General features: G+C 37.1%; 1 protein-coding gene across 2 annotated transcripts in view; it reads left to right on the top strand.

Annotated features, from left to right (window-relative positions):
* Positions 1-6172: 6172 nt before the first annotated feature.
* IKZF3 (IKAROS family zinc finger 3) overlaps positions 6173-17660 on the top strand; it is a 54321-nt gene continuing 42833 nt past the window's right edge. For both annotated transcript variants that reach the window (XM_077806331.1, XM_077806329.1), the window contains exons 1-2: positions 6173-6257; positions 17140-17193. In XM_077806331.1, coding sequence (XP_077662457.1) covers positions 6251-6257; positions 17140-17193 — 61 coding nt within the window. In that variant the 5' untranslated portion in view covers positions 6173-6250. The remainder of the gene's footprint in view (positions 6258-17139; positions 17194-17660) is intronic.

The following is a 17660-nucleotide window of genomic DNA, read 5'->3' as shown; positions in this document are numbered from 1 at the left end:
TACGCCTGTTGCCGCCGCAGCGTGCGGGGTCCAAATGCGGTTCCCGCCTTTTTGCATGCGAAGCCTACCAGGTCTTCCCGCCACCTTTCTGCTCCCATTTGCTACCTTTATGCTCCAGAGAGGCGCCTCTTTCCTCCTTTAAGGGGAGTCCCTCTGTCATGGGGGGAGGAGCTACCTCAGTCAGCTGCCCACTTGAAAGGGCAGGTGGGGCTGATTGAGGAGATCTCTTTGCGGGAAATCTGGCTGGATAGGATAGCATCCCTCCTTGTTACTTGCCGGTAGCACTACTGGGGCGGGGGTGTCTCCCTTTCCACCCTCTACACCCCAGCACAGTAAACCAAGTTGCAAAGTGCAAAAGCTGATCATTATAGCATAATTCTCCTTCCTTGGGACGGAACCACCCAGAGCATCACTATGCCATCTATCCTCAACACCATGTGCCACACATCAGTAGAAACTTTGTTATAACTATGCCCAGAAATTATTTCCAAATAGGGTGACCAGATGTCCCGATTTTATTGGGACAGTCCTGATTTTGGGGTCTTTTTCTTATATAGGCTCCTATTACCCCCCACCCCTGTCCTGATTTTTCACATTTGCTGTCTGGTCACCCTATTTCCAAATACCGTAACACAGTGTTCTATATCCTGGCTCACACAACTAGCAACAATATTAGAAAAACCTCCAGGGACCCTGGGAGAACTGGGACATGGTGATGTCTGCCCCTGCTTTCCACAGCTAGAAACAGCACTGCACTAAACCATGGTTAGAAACCATTGCTAGACACAGTGCACTGTGGTTTGTGTCCGCATTCTGCTGTGTCAGCTTTCACAATTTAATTGTGAGCCTTGCAATGTGTAGTGTTTTTCTTAAAGCCCCAGCATCTGGAGGCATGTGATGAGTTGAGAATCTCAACTTTTTTTTAATTTTAAGTAAATTTTTAGCACTGATTGTGGCAAAAAGCTTGAAAATGTGATCTTGTATCAAAATCCAAAATGCAAACAGAAAGAATTTATTGCAAACAGAAAGATTTATTGTTTTTAAAAATATCATAATTTTTAAGCCCATCTCATGATGTTGGGGGCCTGGCTCAACTTTTTTGAACATGTGGGGCTGGTAATACTGCATTTCTAAAAACGGTATTAAAATAACCATGTTCAGAAAATGTGCCAGGACACAGTATTCATATTTGACATTGTTAGAAACAGTCATATAACCGTGTTCGGAAAACACGCCAAAGACTTTAGCTAATAGTATTAAGAAAGAAAGAAAGAAAGAAAGAAAGAAAGAAAGAAACCTCCCAAGGGGATAATATTGAATTATGAAAGGAAAATGTTGAGATAGAAAACATAATTATGGACTAAAACATTAGTGTTTTTAAACTATTTATCCTCCAATTTTCATGTTATTTAAAGTTTCTTGCCTAAACATTGGTGCTGCTTTAGTTATTTCAGTTGACACAAGTTCAAGAAGACTTAACAGTTATGTGTAGAGTAGCTGGCTCAGGTGTAAGGAATATGTCAAGGGGTTCAGTTTTAGTTTCTACGAGTAGTTAATTTAAAATTAGGACCATCTCAAAAAGGTCTAGCGCGCCTCTGTGTCAAAGATTTTCAGTTTTACTCAAAGTTAACTTTTCACACTTATGCGATATCGGCTAAGTGATTCAGCTTTAATCTGTGTCCGTTATATACGAGTCATATCTCAGTCTGTTCCAGAGGATGTTTATGCCCAAATTTAATTTGACTGTCCCACACAAACTTTCATTATCCCACTTGTTAATTATTGTAAAATAAGAATCTCTCCATTATAAAGCTTTGTCTGCAGTTTTGGATCTCTGTAGATTGAGACTTATGATCTATGTCTCTAGCCAAATGACTCATTCCTTTCAAAGTCAGTATGATATTTCTGAGTTAGAAGCAGCTAGGTCATCTTCTTAATAGATCTGTAAACAGCATTTTCTTCTTAAAAAAGATTCTTTGTCAACCAAAAAATAAGAGATATAGTTTGGTTTATTTCCTTAAACACTATTTATTTACATATTATTCTTATGATAGCGCCCACTGGCCCCAGTATGTTAGGTGCTGTACAAATACATAGAAAGGTCTTCTGAAAATTAAACAAAGCTACATTCATCTACTAAACAAAAATTCCTTAATATAGAGCATTAATATACAATATACAATAAACTTATTTGTGCATCTGTCTCTTGGTGTATTTTACTTTCTATAGTAAGAATTAAGTTGTATTTTAGAGTCAGTACACTAGCGTTCAGATTATGTTTCTCATCTTGGGTGTTTTCAATAATAATGATAAAAATTAATACTTGTAAAAGTACACAGAGACTTACAAAATACAAACTAGGCCAAAGTCCCTGCGCCAAAGAGTTTACAATTTCATTCAGACAGCAAAATGTGTATATGGAAAAAAGAGTTCAGGTGATGAAAGTACTTTTTTTAATGGCAGTCCCTTTTCAGTCCCCTAAAGAGACAACCCAATCCTTCCCTGCTTCCACTGAAACCATCCTGTAACTTCTACTAGCTCCTACAGCTTTGACTTTTCTGTTACAATGGGTGTTTCCAGGGCACAATGAGTCTAATTTTGAATTTAATACAGGTAAACTAAACATAACAATAGTTACCCCAAGACCCTGAAATACTAGCTAACTGCTCAGGTCAAAAGGAATAATAATAGTATTTTATTTGATAAAATCTCTTGTACTTCCATCTGTTGTCAACATTCAGAGTTTTAATAATCCTTACAAACATGGTTATTTCTATATTATTGATATTTTCTATCTTTTTCAGGGTTTTATACTGTCATCCAATACTGTAGTATCTCAGGACCTTTGACACCGAACAGACTGGGAACAGTGAGGTGCTCATGGACTTTCATGGAGTGTCTAGCTCTTCTCCCTTTTTGGGTTATAGAAACTGGATGGACATTCAGTCAGAATGCAGTCTTCAGAGTACAAAAAAATAACTCTGAGAATCATATCCCTGTGCTGTATTGTTATCACACAGCAGAGCCATGTTCAGTTTATGTCTTTTGAAAGATCTGTTCAGATCACCATTTCATTCACCAATACCTTAGTCTCTCAGTTTTGCAATCATTACATGAGTACTCTCATTGACTTCAAAAGGACTACTTGCAGAAGTATGGGTTGCATAACTGGGCCTCCATAACCTTAGAGATGTAATCATTCCCATAAAATGTCAAGTAACAACATAAATTAATTCTCAGTCCAGTTATTACTCCAATGCTTTTATTTAATTTCTCAACTGCCAAATATATAGATCATAAACAAGCTGCAAGTCCTAAAAACACAAAGGCCGAATTAAGTAAAATATATTTTTTTAAAAATTAAGTATTCCATATTGATAATAAGAATAGAAGCCTCAATCTAAAGTATTCATTTTCCCCCCTTACTTTCACTCTACACTATTTTTGTCTCATCAGAGCTTGAAGTTGCAGGTACAAATATAAGATGATGTCAAATCATGTCATGAGCTGATTGTTCTTGTGATGATGCTGGTTGCTGATGTGGAGATTGTAATATCTAGGCCATTTAAAATTTCATAGGGCCATTTCTTGGTAAATAATTCTGAACTCTGATAAAAAAATTACAAAACTATTTTTAGTTAACATGTGAATTCTTGCACATTCAAAACTTCAACTGATTTGGTTCCCAAGTGTTTATTAGAGCCAGTTTCAGGCTATTTTTTGTTGAGTTGTAGGAACAAGGATGATTCATCGTTAGCAGTAAAGGTTTTTGAATGGAGTTAATCATTACTGGTGTTTACTAGGCATCTTTGTAATTTGTCATTTTTTAAACAACTGAGTTATTTTTGCTTTTTTTTAAAAGCTAACAATCATTGACTTTCCTTTATTAAACCTAAAGAGATGCCAAGTGTAGTCTCAGCAATAGCGTGTTAATATATATGCAAGCCTGTGAGGGTGAATAACACAGAGAAAACAGTGTTGATGCAAGTCTCTGAAGACCATGTCACTATGTTTACATGATGGAAAAACAGTACCAGTCCAAGTTACACATAAAGGAAATTAAATATAAAGAAAGAAAAATATTTTTTCATGTTGAGTGTGGGCATGCTGGCATGCTATTGGCAACACTCATTCAAACAAAGTCCTAAACTACCCTTGCCAAATTGTAAGAAATGAGTCACAAACCCATCAAGGCAAGGTAGTTGAGTTACTCCTGTCAAATTCTTAGCAATACAGTAGTTACTGTCTTTGGAGTAACTAATAGATGACCGAAACAAAGTAGCCCCCACTGGCTTTTAAGGGGTATTGTGGGAATTAATACTTGTAAAGGACTTCACAAATGAAAACCACTGTATAAATGATAAGCACAATTTTTAACTGGATAAATGTTTTAATGGATTATGGGCCCATTAGATCACCTGCTTTATGGAAGGAGTGGTAAACTATTTTCACAAATGTGGGCTACAATGGCAAAGTGGTTGAATGGAACACATTGCATCTGTCTTTTATGTTTAATATGGAGGCATATATCTTACAGACAACAGTAGTTCAACTGGACCAAGATGTGTCATCCATGCTGGAAACTAGTATCTGCTGACGTCCTGTTTGTATTAAAGATGAGGGCAGACATGGGAGATGTGGAATTCCTTGAATGCACTTTGGCCATTCCTTTAAAAGAACCATGTTTTTTTAACCATAATGTTGTGCATGTGAAGAAACTTCTGTGGAACAAGTCACTGGGAACTAAGATATGTAAATGTCAAGATGTGATGACTTAGGACACCACATTTTAGGGATGTTATAACATCCTCAGCAACTCAGAGCCCAGTTTCCCTTTCTGTTAATGGGATCATGGAGAGGGGCAGTCACAAAAGACCTCATTCCCAGTTTCACCAGTGACACCTCCAGGATGGATCCCATGCTTTTGGGACTCCTTCTGAAGCTTCTGGGGAGACAATGTAATCCAGGGAATAGGACATGGATTTGGTAATCAGGATACCTGGCTTCTGTTCCCAACTCTGCCACTGCTGTAGCTCCATGAATGGCAAGCGTTGTTATTCTGTCTTGTACAACTTGCTCCTCTCTCCAAGTAGTATCTGCATGTTTCTGGGGACTCTGCCTTTGATTCTTTACTTGGAAGGTCATAAAGTCATCTCTGCAGACATGGAGATAAAGATCCATGACATCTGTTGTGACCCTTTTTCTAAGAGTAGGGTTTGCCATGGCACTTTTTGAGTCACTGGTGCTTTGTGTGAGAATAGGAGTTTGCCCTTCTATCCCTACCAAAAATCCCCCCTTCCTTTGCACTATTATTAAGCATCCTGCACACAGATTGGTGAGGCAGGACCCTATATCCCTCAGATATCTGCATTACAATGCCTCTGCATTGTAGGTTGTTTGCAAAGCACTTTGGGATAAAGGGTGCTGGAGAAAAGTAAAACGTTATGATGTTTATAAATCTCAGGTTACAGGACTATGAAGAAGCCTTTTAAAAAATCCTAATGACATTTTAAATGTTTATTTTAGCACTAGTCCAACTGCCTCCGCCTATCAACATGCATGGTCTTAAAAGTTTAACTCTCAAAATCACACTAATTTCCTCCCACTCTAGATAACTTGCCGGTAACACATTTTAGCTATCGAGGTGGCATTTTTTGTGCCTGAAATTAAACATATTTCAATCACATGAAATTAATGACAGGTTTCAGAGTAACAGCCGTGTTAGTCTGTATTCGCAAAAAGAAAAGGAGGACTTGTGGCACCTTAGAGACTAACCAATTTATTTGAGCATGAGCTTTCGTGAGCTACAGCTCACTTCATCGGATGCAGTGAGCTGTAGCTCACGAAAGCTCATGCTCAAATAAATTGGTTAGTCTCTAAGGTGCCACAAGTACTCCTTTTCTTTTTATGAAATTAATGAATTTTTAAATTAATTAATTAACAATAATAACAGCTAATTCTGAAATGTACCCATATCTCCTGCCAGAGGTTGAAATTTTGCACCCAGACTCATTAAAGGGATTACAGGGGCTGTGTGTTCTCGCAGCAGTTTTGCACGAGGTTTTCAAACCACCACCCGGCGCCGCTCTAATCACACAGACAATGAGTTCCTGTCCCTTTAAATGCCTGATGTCACAGTCTCCTATCCAGAGCGGAAGCCCAGTCGCTGGGAATCTCCCGCCTGCTGCAGTTGAGAATCCTAGAGCCCTGGACCAGCACGTGGAGTAGGGAGCACACGTGGAACAGCAGCATGGAAGGTGAGAAGAGACTCTGCTGTTTTTACAAGGGTGTAGTGCACCGGTTTAGGGACCTCTGGGGTTTTTTTTTTTTGTTGCTTTAATCGTATTTAATGGAGTATTTTATAAATCGTGATTGTCCTCGCAGTCAGTTGAAAGTTTCTTCTTTTGCCACCTTTTCTGCAACCAGATTGCAATCCATAGAGGTGGAATCAAATCGTGTGTTGCAATAAAACAGGAAACGAGTCGAGCCTCTTTCTACGTTTAATTTCAGAACCTGTGCAACATAGATGTTAAAGTTATAGATTTAGAGCCTGGTTTAACTACAGCTCATATTCTGGGCTTTAACGAATTAAGGGCGTGTGGGTTTCTTTGTGCTTATAAAAAGCGCACGCAACTTTCGTATCCAGTTAAAAAGAAGTTGCAGGTTAATTTAGGTTCTAGTATTTGAAACGAGGCAAAATACTTTGTTTCTTCATATTGTTAACAACCTTTGCAATTAGTCCCATTCACTAGTAGTTTGAGAGTGAGATTATTAATACATTGTTTCGATTCTTCATGTTAAAAAAGCCTGAGAGTAAAATCCGCCCTGCCTATTCTCACTCACTTGGAGGGGGAGACCCCTTTATTTTAGGTTAAATTAAAATGTTGTTTTAACAATGTCTAGCCCTCTTGTGATGAAAGATTTTGAGATGTACATTTCTGTGAGACTCATAATTTAAATACAATCTGACTCAATTCGGGTAGCCACAGCTTGATAGCCGTGAATGCTTTGAAAGAATGGGTCTACTTGCATGTGTCAGTTTCATTTTTCTTAGTTGATCAAGTTGTGATTACTTACTGTATGTTTTTATTCAGCAAATGAGAACAGTCTCTGAATAAGTAATGAGCAGGCCTCTATCTCTGTGAAATGTATATTTTTTTCTCCAAAAATTTGCTTATTTGTCTTTTAAAAACTCTTGCAAGTAAAATATATCTTGCTACTGATGGTTCAAGTTTTAATGTTGCCAGTGGGTCCTATGTGACATCCTACACTCTGAAGTTCACTTGATGCATTTGAAGTGTACTAAAGTTTCTTATGTTTTCGGATGCAATTTATGTGAAAGATGCTGTACAGAATAAAGTTACACTGTATTCTCTTTGGACACAATAACTATAAAGTTTTCTTTTATAATCCTAGTTTTACACTTTTAGGGGAAATCCTGGCTCCACTGAAGCTTTACCATTGACTTCAAGTGGGGCCAGGATGTCTTCCCTTGTTTTTCCTGCCCTAAAAAAAGAAGAGGTAATCTGACGGAAGTCAGTGAGGTTTTACTCACATGAATAAATGGTTACTTGCAAGAGTAAGGGTTTTCAGATTGGGCCTGGTGTTTATGAGCTAAATTCTGTAGTCCTTACTTGACCAAATATTAAAAGAGTTTAGGGGAAGTTTATTTTATTAAGGAATGCAGAATTTGACCTTGTGTGATTAGTATTTGCATTTAAACTGAGTTTAACATTTGCATTAAACATAAACTGAGTAAAGATATCCTACATACCACACAAGGTCAATTTCTTAAGATAGATGCAATGTAGATCAAAATTTAAAGTGAAAATCAGAATGTTGTCCATAACTGCATACTGCTAGATATTATATTTTCCAACATATGTCGAAGTCTAATTTCAAGTACTGTATAGTCCATAAGACTGGCTTGATTTATGCCTCTTTATTCCATGGGGAACATAGGGCCTTCATCACAGCTTTCCAATATTGAGCCGAGAAGTATTGTATATTTCTGTAATGGCTTTGTTTTTTGCAGGAACAGGTTGTTAGCCCTCTTTCAACCTCCTAGCAGGAGGGCAGGTAGACTGCCTTTGGTCTGGCTCCTACCCTTCAGCCTATCTGACATGGGTGGCCCTACCGGTTATATTCCTACCAGCATAGTTCTCAGGATTATGGGCATTTCCATCATCTTGAGGCACAGTCCATGGGGAAGGATGTCAGAGTAGCACAATGTTATAGGACCAGATTAAAGTCCCATCATGTTTATTTTGAGGGATCTATAGACTAAAAACCTGAATACTCTTGTGTTTTGAATTTTCAAGGTCATTTTCAAAATGCATACTGGTTTTAGCAGAGACCCATGGTGGAAAATGTGGAAAAGAATCAGTTTAGTCTACTTAGGTTATGACATAATTTATTTCTAAAATTGAAATGTCTCAATTATTTAAAAAGGGAATGAAAATTACTAGGAAAAAGGGAATGCTTTAAAGGGAAAGAGCTTTAATGCCGTATTAGCTGGACTCTCTGAGACTATGAGAAAGATACTATTAGGCACACAGATATAATCTAAAAAGTGAAAAGAAATAACTTTGTTTAATAAAAGATGAAATAGGGCCAAGTGTTTTATTCAGGAAGTTATTGAAGTTTGAAATGCCAAATAAGGCACTTCAACCTGAAAATTAAATAGGCTTTCCCTTGTTCACGTGTTAGAAGTATAACATGGTTTCGAATATGAAAAATATTGGAAATTATATGACAGTGGCAAAAGAAATTACATACTATATGTAATAAAGACTGATCTTGCATTAGGACTCTTGGTGGATTAAAAATTTAAACTGTGTAGTTCTGATTGCAGACAGAGGCCTAGACTGTTGTATTTTTATTTCAGAGGTTCCTTGCACCTGTTAAGATGGTATCAAGACAGAGTAAATAGTTTTAATTTCTCTACTACATGCAACAATAGCAGGGATAATTGTCATTAGAAATTGAAAATACAAGAGAATGCAAATAGTAATCTGTGAAATAGGTATTTGCAGTGAAATGCTGACTCCATTAAAGTCAATTGGAAAACTTCAGCTGACTTCAGTGGGGCCAAGATTTCATCCTTGATATGTTGAATTATTACATTTTCCAGTGCAACTGTATACTAATAAAGAAGGCAAAATCCTGCTCTTAACTGGTGGTGGCAAACAGAGAGAAGAGAACATAACAGTGACAGATTCACACTTGCCATTCCGCTGGTTAGATGTGTGGCCAATAGAAAGATATTATTCACTGTATATTTAATTGACAAGATCACAAGTCATTGAATACTTGATTAATTACATATGTTCACAAGTTATTCAGCCACTTCTGTATGCTGGTCAAATGACAGAATAAAACATTCATAAAATAATATCCCTTGAATAAGTTTTTTTGTTAAGTATTATTTGACAGCTCTGATGCTGGCATAGAGTGAATCTCACTACCTGTTGCACTTTACTTCTGTTTTGTAAATGAACATTGCACACCAAATGCAACATACACTTTAGTCAGCTGCACATTTCCCATATACCCTAGCCGGCAGTTCCTGCCCCCATGAAGTTTATAAGGACTAGCCGATACGTAAGTGAGCCCCACCTTGTGCTTTTCTGAGCGCTAAGTAGATATTGTTCTACTGTTTTCATGGAGCACAGAGGCTTCCTATGTCCATTTCTCCTAGCACACCTACATGGTACAAGGAAGGATTTGGCTCAAAATATTTTATTGAGAAGGGAGGTCTGAGGATATATGAAGAAAACATAAGGGCTTGAAGAAAGGACCTTTAGAGAAGACTAATGTCTGATGAAAACCAGGTGCAGATGAATGGATATTGAGGCCTGAAAGTTATGCAAATACTGTGGTATTAGTGAATGGGGAAAAAAACATGATACATAATGTCATTATTTTTTAATATTAATTAATTTAATTAATTTATAGTGCTGTATTTCCCAAAGGCCCCACTCATGGCCAGGGTCCTCTTGTGCAAGGCACTGTATAAATCCACATAAAGGGATAGTCCCTGCACTGAGAGCTTAAGGGCTGGTCTAAACAGTTTTTGTACCACCATAACTAGTGGTTTAAAAATGGATATAGTTAAAATGGTACAGCTCCCTAGTGTGGACACAGTTATACCTTTAAAGATGCTTATATTATTACAGTTTAGTGCATTAAAGTGGTATAGATTATTGAATACAATATAAAGGTTCTTATACTGGTATAGCTGATTGAATACCATACAAAGGTGCTTATATTATATTATATATAACTTATTTGAATAAGGTGTACCTTTATGTGGTATAACTGTGTCCACTCTAGGGAGTTGTAGTGCTTTAGCTATATTGGTTTCTAAATCAATATAGTGGTACAAAAACTGTGTTGACATAGATCAGCCCTAATTTAAGATGGTCTCTAGGTAACTTTAATTTATATTTTGCTTCCCAAGTCCATTTGTGGGCCCTCAAGCAAATAGCTGCCACAATACAGTGCAGCCACGCCCCCAACATGTTCCTGATATACCCACTGTGTTTAGTTCTGGGAGTTTGATCCCTGCAGAGTCCTTACACCAGTTCCACACCAGCCAGGTGCCCTCCCTCTCCCCCCTTCCCCCCATGTCCGCATAGGGAGCTTTTCCCACTCATTTTAAGGCCTCTTGATTATGTCAGAGTGGAATAAAAATATGATAGTGTAACAAAATCAGGCTGTTTGGTACATACACTAGTTGTTTGTACAACTAGCAGATATAAACATGCAGCTAATTAGAATTGGTATCAATGGTCCCAACTGGACATATACCTAGTTATTATCAGCTGAGAGTTTCCCATAAGTATCACAGTAGAAGCCTGTCATACACTGTTCTAGGCCTTCATATTTAGACTTTATAAGGTAAGAAAATGACAAATCGAATGCCTTAGCTGTGAAACTCCTTGATTTCTAAGTCCAGTATTTCTAGTAATATATAATTTTTTTGCATTTAACTTTTTGACTGTGGCTTTGGAACATGACAATGTAATGTGTTCAAATATGATATAAGACAAATATGAAAAAAGTTGCATTGCATGAACCAATGGACTCCTATCTTTTCTGCTGAGCATTTTAACACCTTTTCTTTGGATATGATTTGAATATAATAAATTAGGCTTTGAAAAAAACAGATTATTGAAGTGTTAAGATGTGTAGTAATTTGTTTTTATTCCCATGATTGATGGTTTCAGATAAAATAGGCTTCTGAAGAGGATCTCTTATCACATGAAAATGGAAAGCTAATTCACATTTCACAGTTTATTATTACACTGAAAATGTAACTGGAGAACACATTAATAATCAGAGAATTAGCTATTTTTTCTTTTATTATTAATTGTGCTCATTCCCAATGGAGAGTATTTGAGGAGTTTGCATAGTCAGAAGGAAATACTAGCCCTTTTACATTCCTGATGGAAAAAAACAGGGATAGTGCTCATTTGGGGGGGAACAAAAAAACTGAAAGAAAGCCACAGGAATGGCATATATATATCAGTGGACAGGTATTCACTCAGTGCCATGAGATACATGAACGGTGGATTTTGCATTTGGATTTCTTATTTAGTGTAATGGTGGGTAATATCACATGATGCCAGATGATTCCTTTTTGAGAACACTTCAAGAGATGCTTAAGATCTCAAGTTATTCCAAAAAGGTTATAGAACAGGATGTACTCCATAATTTGCCTAAAGATCAGCCTGTTTTAGATAACACATAAGTGACTTTTGTCTCTGTATACATTCACCCACTTTTGGTCAAAATGTTATTTTCTTAGACTCTGCTGTCAAAAATTCAGAAGACATGCAGAACTGGAGAACTGTACTGTACATTTTTGTGAAAGTTAGAGTAGGTCTTCAAATTACGCACCATATGTTATAGTTTATAAAACACAGCTTTCTGTATTTCTGAGATCTACATTGCAGATATCAGAGAATTTTTTTCTTTTGAAGTATTGATTAAAAAAATCAAACATATTGTTTAACATTTATATTGCGGTTGCACCTAAATATCTCCAACAGGTTGAGTCCTATTGTGCTAGGCATTGTACAAACTTGTAGTGAATGACAGTCTCTGCCTTTTTAGAGGTGGATATTTTTATCTTGGGATGAGGCCCATCAGGAGCTAAGAATGTATGTCATGTAGCTAAAACCAACATTTTATTTGTCCATTCAACTATGAAAAGATTAGAGCTGAAACCAGAGTATGGAAAAATCAAAATAATACATGTGGAACAAGTACAGTAAATACTGCATGTGAATGATGCCCACCAGATCGGCAAATGGTTGCCCAAAAAGTCGGAGAGTAAAACAGAAGGAAATGAACATTAATGGAACAAAACTACTTAGCCTTTCTATTTAGTTGATGATCAACATATCAAGTGGTTATTTGATATCGGTAGTAAATGGGATTGAAGACAAATGTTAGCTTTCCCTGGTGGTTGTTCTTCAGAAGATGTCTTGTCTGAAAGTCTTTGACCTAAGGGATCTCTTTTTTCATTACATAAGGTACCTGGTGAAATGTATGGGCAAGAAAACCAGTGGAAAATATGTACTAACTACTTATGCTAAGTAATCTGTTCGACTTTGCATTTTGCTGTGATGCTGGGAGTTCCTTTCCCAGACCTGAAGAGGAGCTCTGTGTTGCTCAAAAACTGTCTCTCTCACCAACGGAAGCTGGTTCAATAAAAAATGTTACCTTACCCACCTTGTCTCTTAGTGGAAAAAACTGTCATACAAAATGAAGTACCTTCAAGGCAACCTTTAGGGCATTTATTGTGAAGCATTTAAAAGTATAACATTATTTTATAGAAATTAGCATGGACAACCAACCCCGCCCCCCCCCAATTACTTTCCTTCTAATTTGGGCCCCAATTCAGGAAAACACTTAGACACTCAAGCATATGCTTAAGTTCTTTCTTGAACTACACATTCAAACATTAACTTTGGAAGACTTTATTTTGCAACATGCAACTCTATTCAGAAATCAAAAAGAGTCAGAAGTGACCAGGAAGAGGTCAAAATGCTAAGTTATTCCCACAATCCAGATATTACTGAATTATCAGACTTCATATAAATCTGGACATGGCATTCAGTTATTAGATTTCAGAGCTGTGACATCCCATAGCCGTTAAATGAAAAACAAATGATTTAAGAGAGGGAGAGATATTAGCTCTTTATGTTTAGGAATTACATTATGACATCTTTGTCTTTATGAATATCTCTGCTTTAGATCGTATATAGAGATCTCATGGTGACTTAGAAGGGATGAAGAGACATGAATAAATTAAGGCTGTCAAGCGATTAAAAAAAATTAAACACGATTAATCGTGCAATTAAAAAAATTAACCACACTGTTAAACAATAATAGAATACCATTTATTTAAATGTTTTTGGATGGTTTCTACATTTTAAAATATATTGATTTCAATGAAAACACAGACTACAAAGTGTATAGTGCTCCTTTATATATATTTTTGATTACAAGTATTTGCACTGTAAAAAAAAAAACCAAAAAACCAAGAAATAGTATTTTTCAATTCGCCTAATACAAGTACTATAGTGCAATCTCTTTGTCATGAAAGTTGAACTTACAAATATAGAATTATGTAAAAAAACAAACTGCATTCAAAAATAAAACAATGTACAATTTTAGAGCTTGCAAGTACACTCAGTCCTACTTCTCGTTCAGCTAGTCGCTCAGGCGGACAAGTTTATTTACATTTGCAGGAGATAATGCTGCCCGCTTCCTGTTTACAATGTCACTTGAAAGAGAGAACAAGCATTCTCATGGCACTGTTGTAGCTGGCATCGCAAGATATTTATGTGCCAGATGCGCTAAAGATTCATATGTCCCTTCATGCTTCAACCACCATTCCTGGGGACATGCGGCCATGCTGATGACGGATTCTGCTTAATAACAACCCAGAGTAGTGTGGACTGACGCATTTTCATTCAGATGCCACCAGCAGAAGGTTGATTTTTATTTTTAGTGGTTTGGATTCTGTAGTTTCCGCATCAGAGTGTTGCTCTTTTAAGACTTCTGAAAGCATTTGTGAAAAGTTTTGTGAAATCTGCAGTGAAAGTGTTCTTAAAATGAACAAAAAGAAAAGTACTTGTGGCACCTTAGAGACTAACAAATTTATTTGAGCATAAGCTTTCTTGAGCTACAGCTCACTTCATCGGATGCTACTTTGAAACCTTAAAATGAACAACATCAGAGACTGCTATAACATGAAATATATGGCAGAATGCAGATAGAGCAGGGGATATACAATTCTCCCCCAAGGAGTTAGGTCACAAATGTAGTTACCGTATTATTTTTTTAACAAGCATCATCAGCATGGAAGCATGTCCTCTGGAATGGTGGCCGAAGCATGCACGGGCATAAGAATGTTTAGCATATTTGACACTTAAATACCTTGCAATGCCAGTTACAAACGTGCCATGAAAATGCCTGTTCTCACTTTCTGGTGACATTGTAAATAAAAAGAGGGCAGCATTATCTCATGTAAATGTAAACAAATGTGTTTGTCTTAGCGATTGGCTGAACAAGAAGTAGGACAGAGTAGACTTGTAGGCTCTGAAGTCTTACATTGTTTTGTTTTTGAGTGTGGTTATGTAACAAAAAAATCTACATTTGTAAGTTGCACTTTCAGGACAAAGAGATTGCACTACAGTACTTGTATGAGGTGAATTGAAAAATACTATTTCTTTTGTTTATCGTTTTTACAGTGGAAATATTTGTAATAAAAATAATATACACTTTGGTTTCAATTACAACACAGACTACAATATATATGAAAATATAGAAAAACATCCAAAATTTAATAAATTTCAATTGGTATTCTATTGTTTAACAGAGCGATTAAAACACTGATTAATTTTTTTAATCGCGATTAATTTTGAGTTAATCGCGTGAGTTAACTGCGATTAATCAACAGCCCTAGAATAAATATTATGGTCTAGCTCAGGGGTGGCCAACCTGTGGCTCCGGAGCCACATGTGGCTCTTCAGAAGTTACTATGTGGCTCCTTGTACAGGTATCGACTCTGGGGCTGGAGCTACAGGCGCCAACTTTCCAGTGTGCCGGGGGGTGCTCACTGCTCAACCCCTGGCTCTGCCACAGGGCCTGCCCCCATTCCACCCCTTGCTGCCCCTGAGCCTGCAGAGCCCTCGCTCCTCCCCCCCCCCCGGAGTCTCCTGCGTGCCACAAAACAGCTGATCGGGAGGAGGAGGCGCTGATCGGCGGGGCTGCCGGTGGGTGGGAGGCACTGGGAGCAGGGTGGAGGAGCTGTTAGGGGGGCTGCTGATGTATTACTGTGGCTCTTTGGCAATGTACATTTGTAAATTCTGGCTCCTTCTCAGGATCAGGTTGGCCACCCTGGTCTGGCTTGAGAACCAGTACTTTTTGGTGCTGTTTTGGAGTCTGCCTCTGAGTTTGTTTGACCTTGAATGGATCACTTAATTTTTCTATACCTAAATTTCCCCCCATCTGTAAAATGTGTATAATAATATTTACCTAATTTACAGGGAGTTTCAGAGGCCTCATTAATGTCTGTAAAGTATTTTGGGATCCTTGGCTAATAAACACTATGGAAATGACACATATAACTAAATGAGAGAGAGAAGATAGGGATTCTGATTTAATTTTAAAATGAGATTTTCATAAGTATTCAGTGTTGGCCTAAGTGCTCCCATTTAAGTTCAATGGGAGAAGAGTTAGGCCAGTGCTGAATACTTCTGACAATCCCGCTCTTAAAAAGGATCAATTTTTTTCTTGCTGTTTACTGCTCATTACTGTTTAACCATAGTGGGAGTGACACAGATAAAATATTTGAGAAATGAAAGCTAAACACAAGCATTTAAGAGACCAAAATAGATCCAAAATTTTTAGCAACTTTATCAGGCAGGTACAAAACTTTTTTTTTTTTTTAACTTACTTTTACTAAGCTGAGCAGGTCAGTAAGGTCACACTCGCCCAGAATTTTTAGGATAACCTCATGCAGTGCCAGGCATCTTTACTTTTTAGTTACCAAAGCTTTACATTTTGATGTTGAAGAGACCACAAAAATGTTCCATAAACAGTGGTGGTAAAGATAGATAATTATGGGGTAAATGTCAGTAGTGGTTAACACCTCACTGCCACAGTATGTGCATTTCTGTTATGTAACTGTCAGGAATGAGTTTTATGTGCTCTGGGTCTCTTGTTTGATTATGTAAAGACAATTCAAGATTTTTTTGACATGTAAAGGAACAAAAATAGTGAAGGAAAGAGGAAATAAAGGAACAGGGAGCTACGGCACCATTAAAAAGGTGAATATTAATATCAGCCACATTTGTAAGTTGTCATGACAGTACAGGCATCTAGAAAGTGCAGTACATTGATCTACACAGGCCAGGATTTAAAAAAATCAATGACTGCTTAAGCTACTAAGTCATTTTCAGAGGTGCTGAGAACCTGTAGCTCCCACTGATTTCAAAGGGACCTATTGGGTGCTCAGCACTTTAGAAAATCACACCACATATATATGTTCCTAAATACAGACTTAGGAGCCTATCTTTAGTCTCCAGTTTTTTAAAATCTCTGCCCCAGTATCCCTATGAGAATTCAGAAACAAAGTTAGTTTTGCACCCCTATTTAAACAAATTTGATGTAACAAAATTAATAGGAGCTTTTTTCCTTTTTGTTAATAAGGGAATCTAGGAGCGTCTAGTACTCTGCTCCACAGAAATCCCTCCCATGCATAGCTACTACCATCAAGCTGCATTCAGAATGAGGTCTTAAATGGAAACCATAGATGATTTGATTCGGTAACACTGAGAAACTGTAAAAGGAAGAATGCTGTTTGCTTGTTTTGGACACCTAACACTAGTCAAGCTATAGAAAAAGAATGGGTATAAATTAATTATATTGTACAAGTTCCACTTGATAAAAATAATTGTTTGATAGCTCTTTCTTTAGATTATTAATGTCAATTTTGCTGTTTAGGTTTATTCATAATAAATTATACTCTTCTAGCTTTGTTAGAGCAGAGATCATTTAAAAAATATTATTAGCAATTTACAGTGCTGCTAGTATTTACTTTGTCTGTGTCCTTTCCAGATACACAGTCAGGTATGGATCTAAGTAATTTTCAGGAACAGTCAGTGGCTACAGGTACTGTACCCTTAAGCTTTCTCTCACCCTCCTCTTTAAAATCTTAGTTAATTTTAAATGGAATAAAAATGGAAGAATTGCACAATGTACTAGAACTAGATGATACATTACAAAACTTAAGATGGACATTACAGGACAGAAAATTAAACTCTTGAGTTGAAGTAAATGCATAAGAGGGCAATAGAATTTTAGAAAATAGTGTGATAGACGAGAAATTAAAAGAATGTGATTCAGAATTATCATTGCTCATGGACAAAAGAAAAGGTTTTAGAAGTGAAGCTGGAGGTTTTGGTATCTGGTTAAGTGATAGTTGGGCCTTTTTCTGCCTGGGAGGCAATTTGGAATTGTGGGATAAGCACATTAATTGCTGTTTCTGCCAAAGTGATCACCAGTGATATAGTTAACAATTTTCCTATTTAAGGGGGTGATTTTTCCAAAAGCACGGATACAAATCCATTGGGTTCAAT

This window comes from Eretmochelys imbricata, chromosome 27, assembly GCF_965152235.1.
Source record: "Eretmochelys imbricata isolate rEreImb1 chromosome 27, rEreImb1.hap1, whole genome shotgun sequence".
Classification (NCBI taxonomy): domain Eukaryota; kingdom Metazoa; phylum Chordata; order Testudines; family Cheloniidae; genus Eretmochelys; species Eretmochelys imbricata.
The sequence above is the reverse complement of the archived record's forward strand: the minus strand, read 5'-3'. Positions and strand labels throughout refer to the sequence as shown.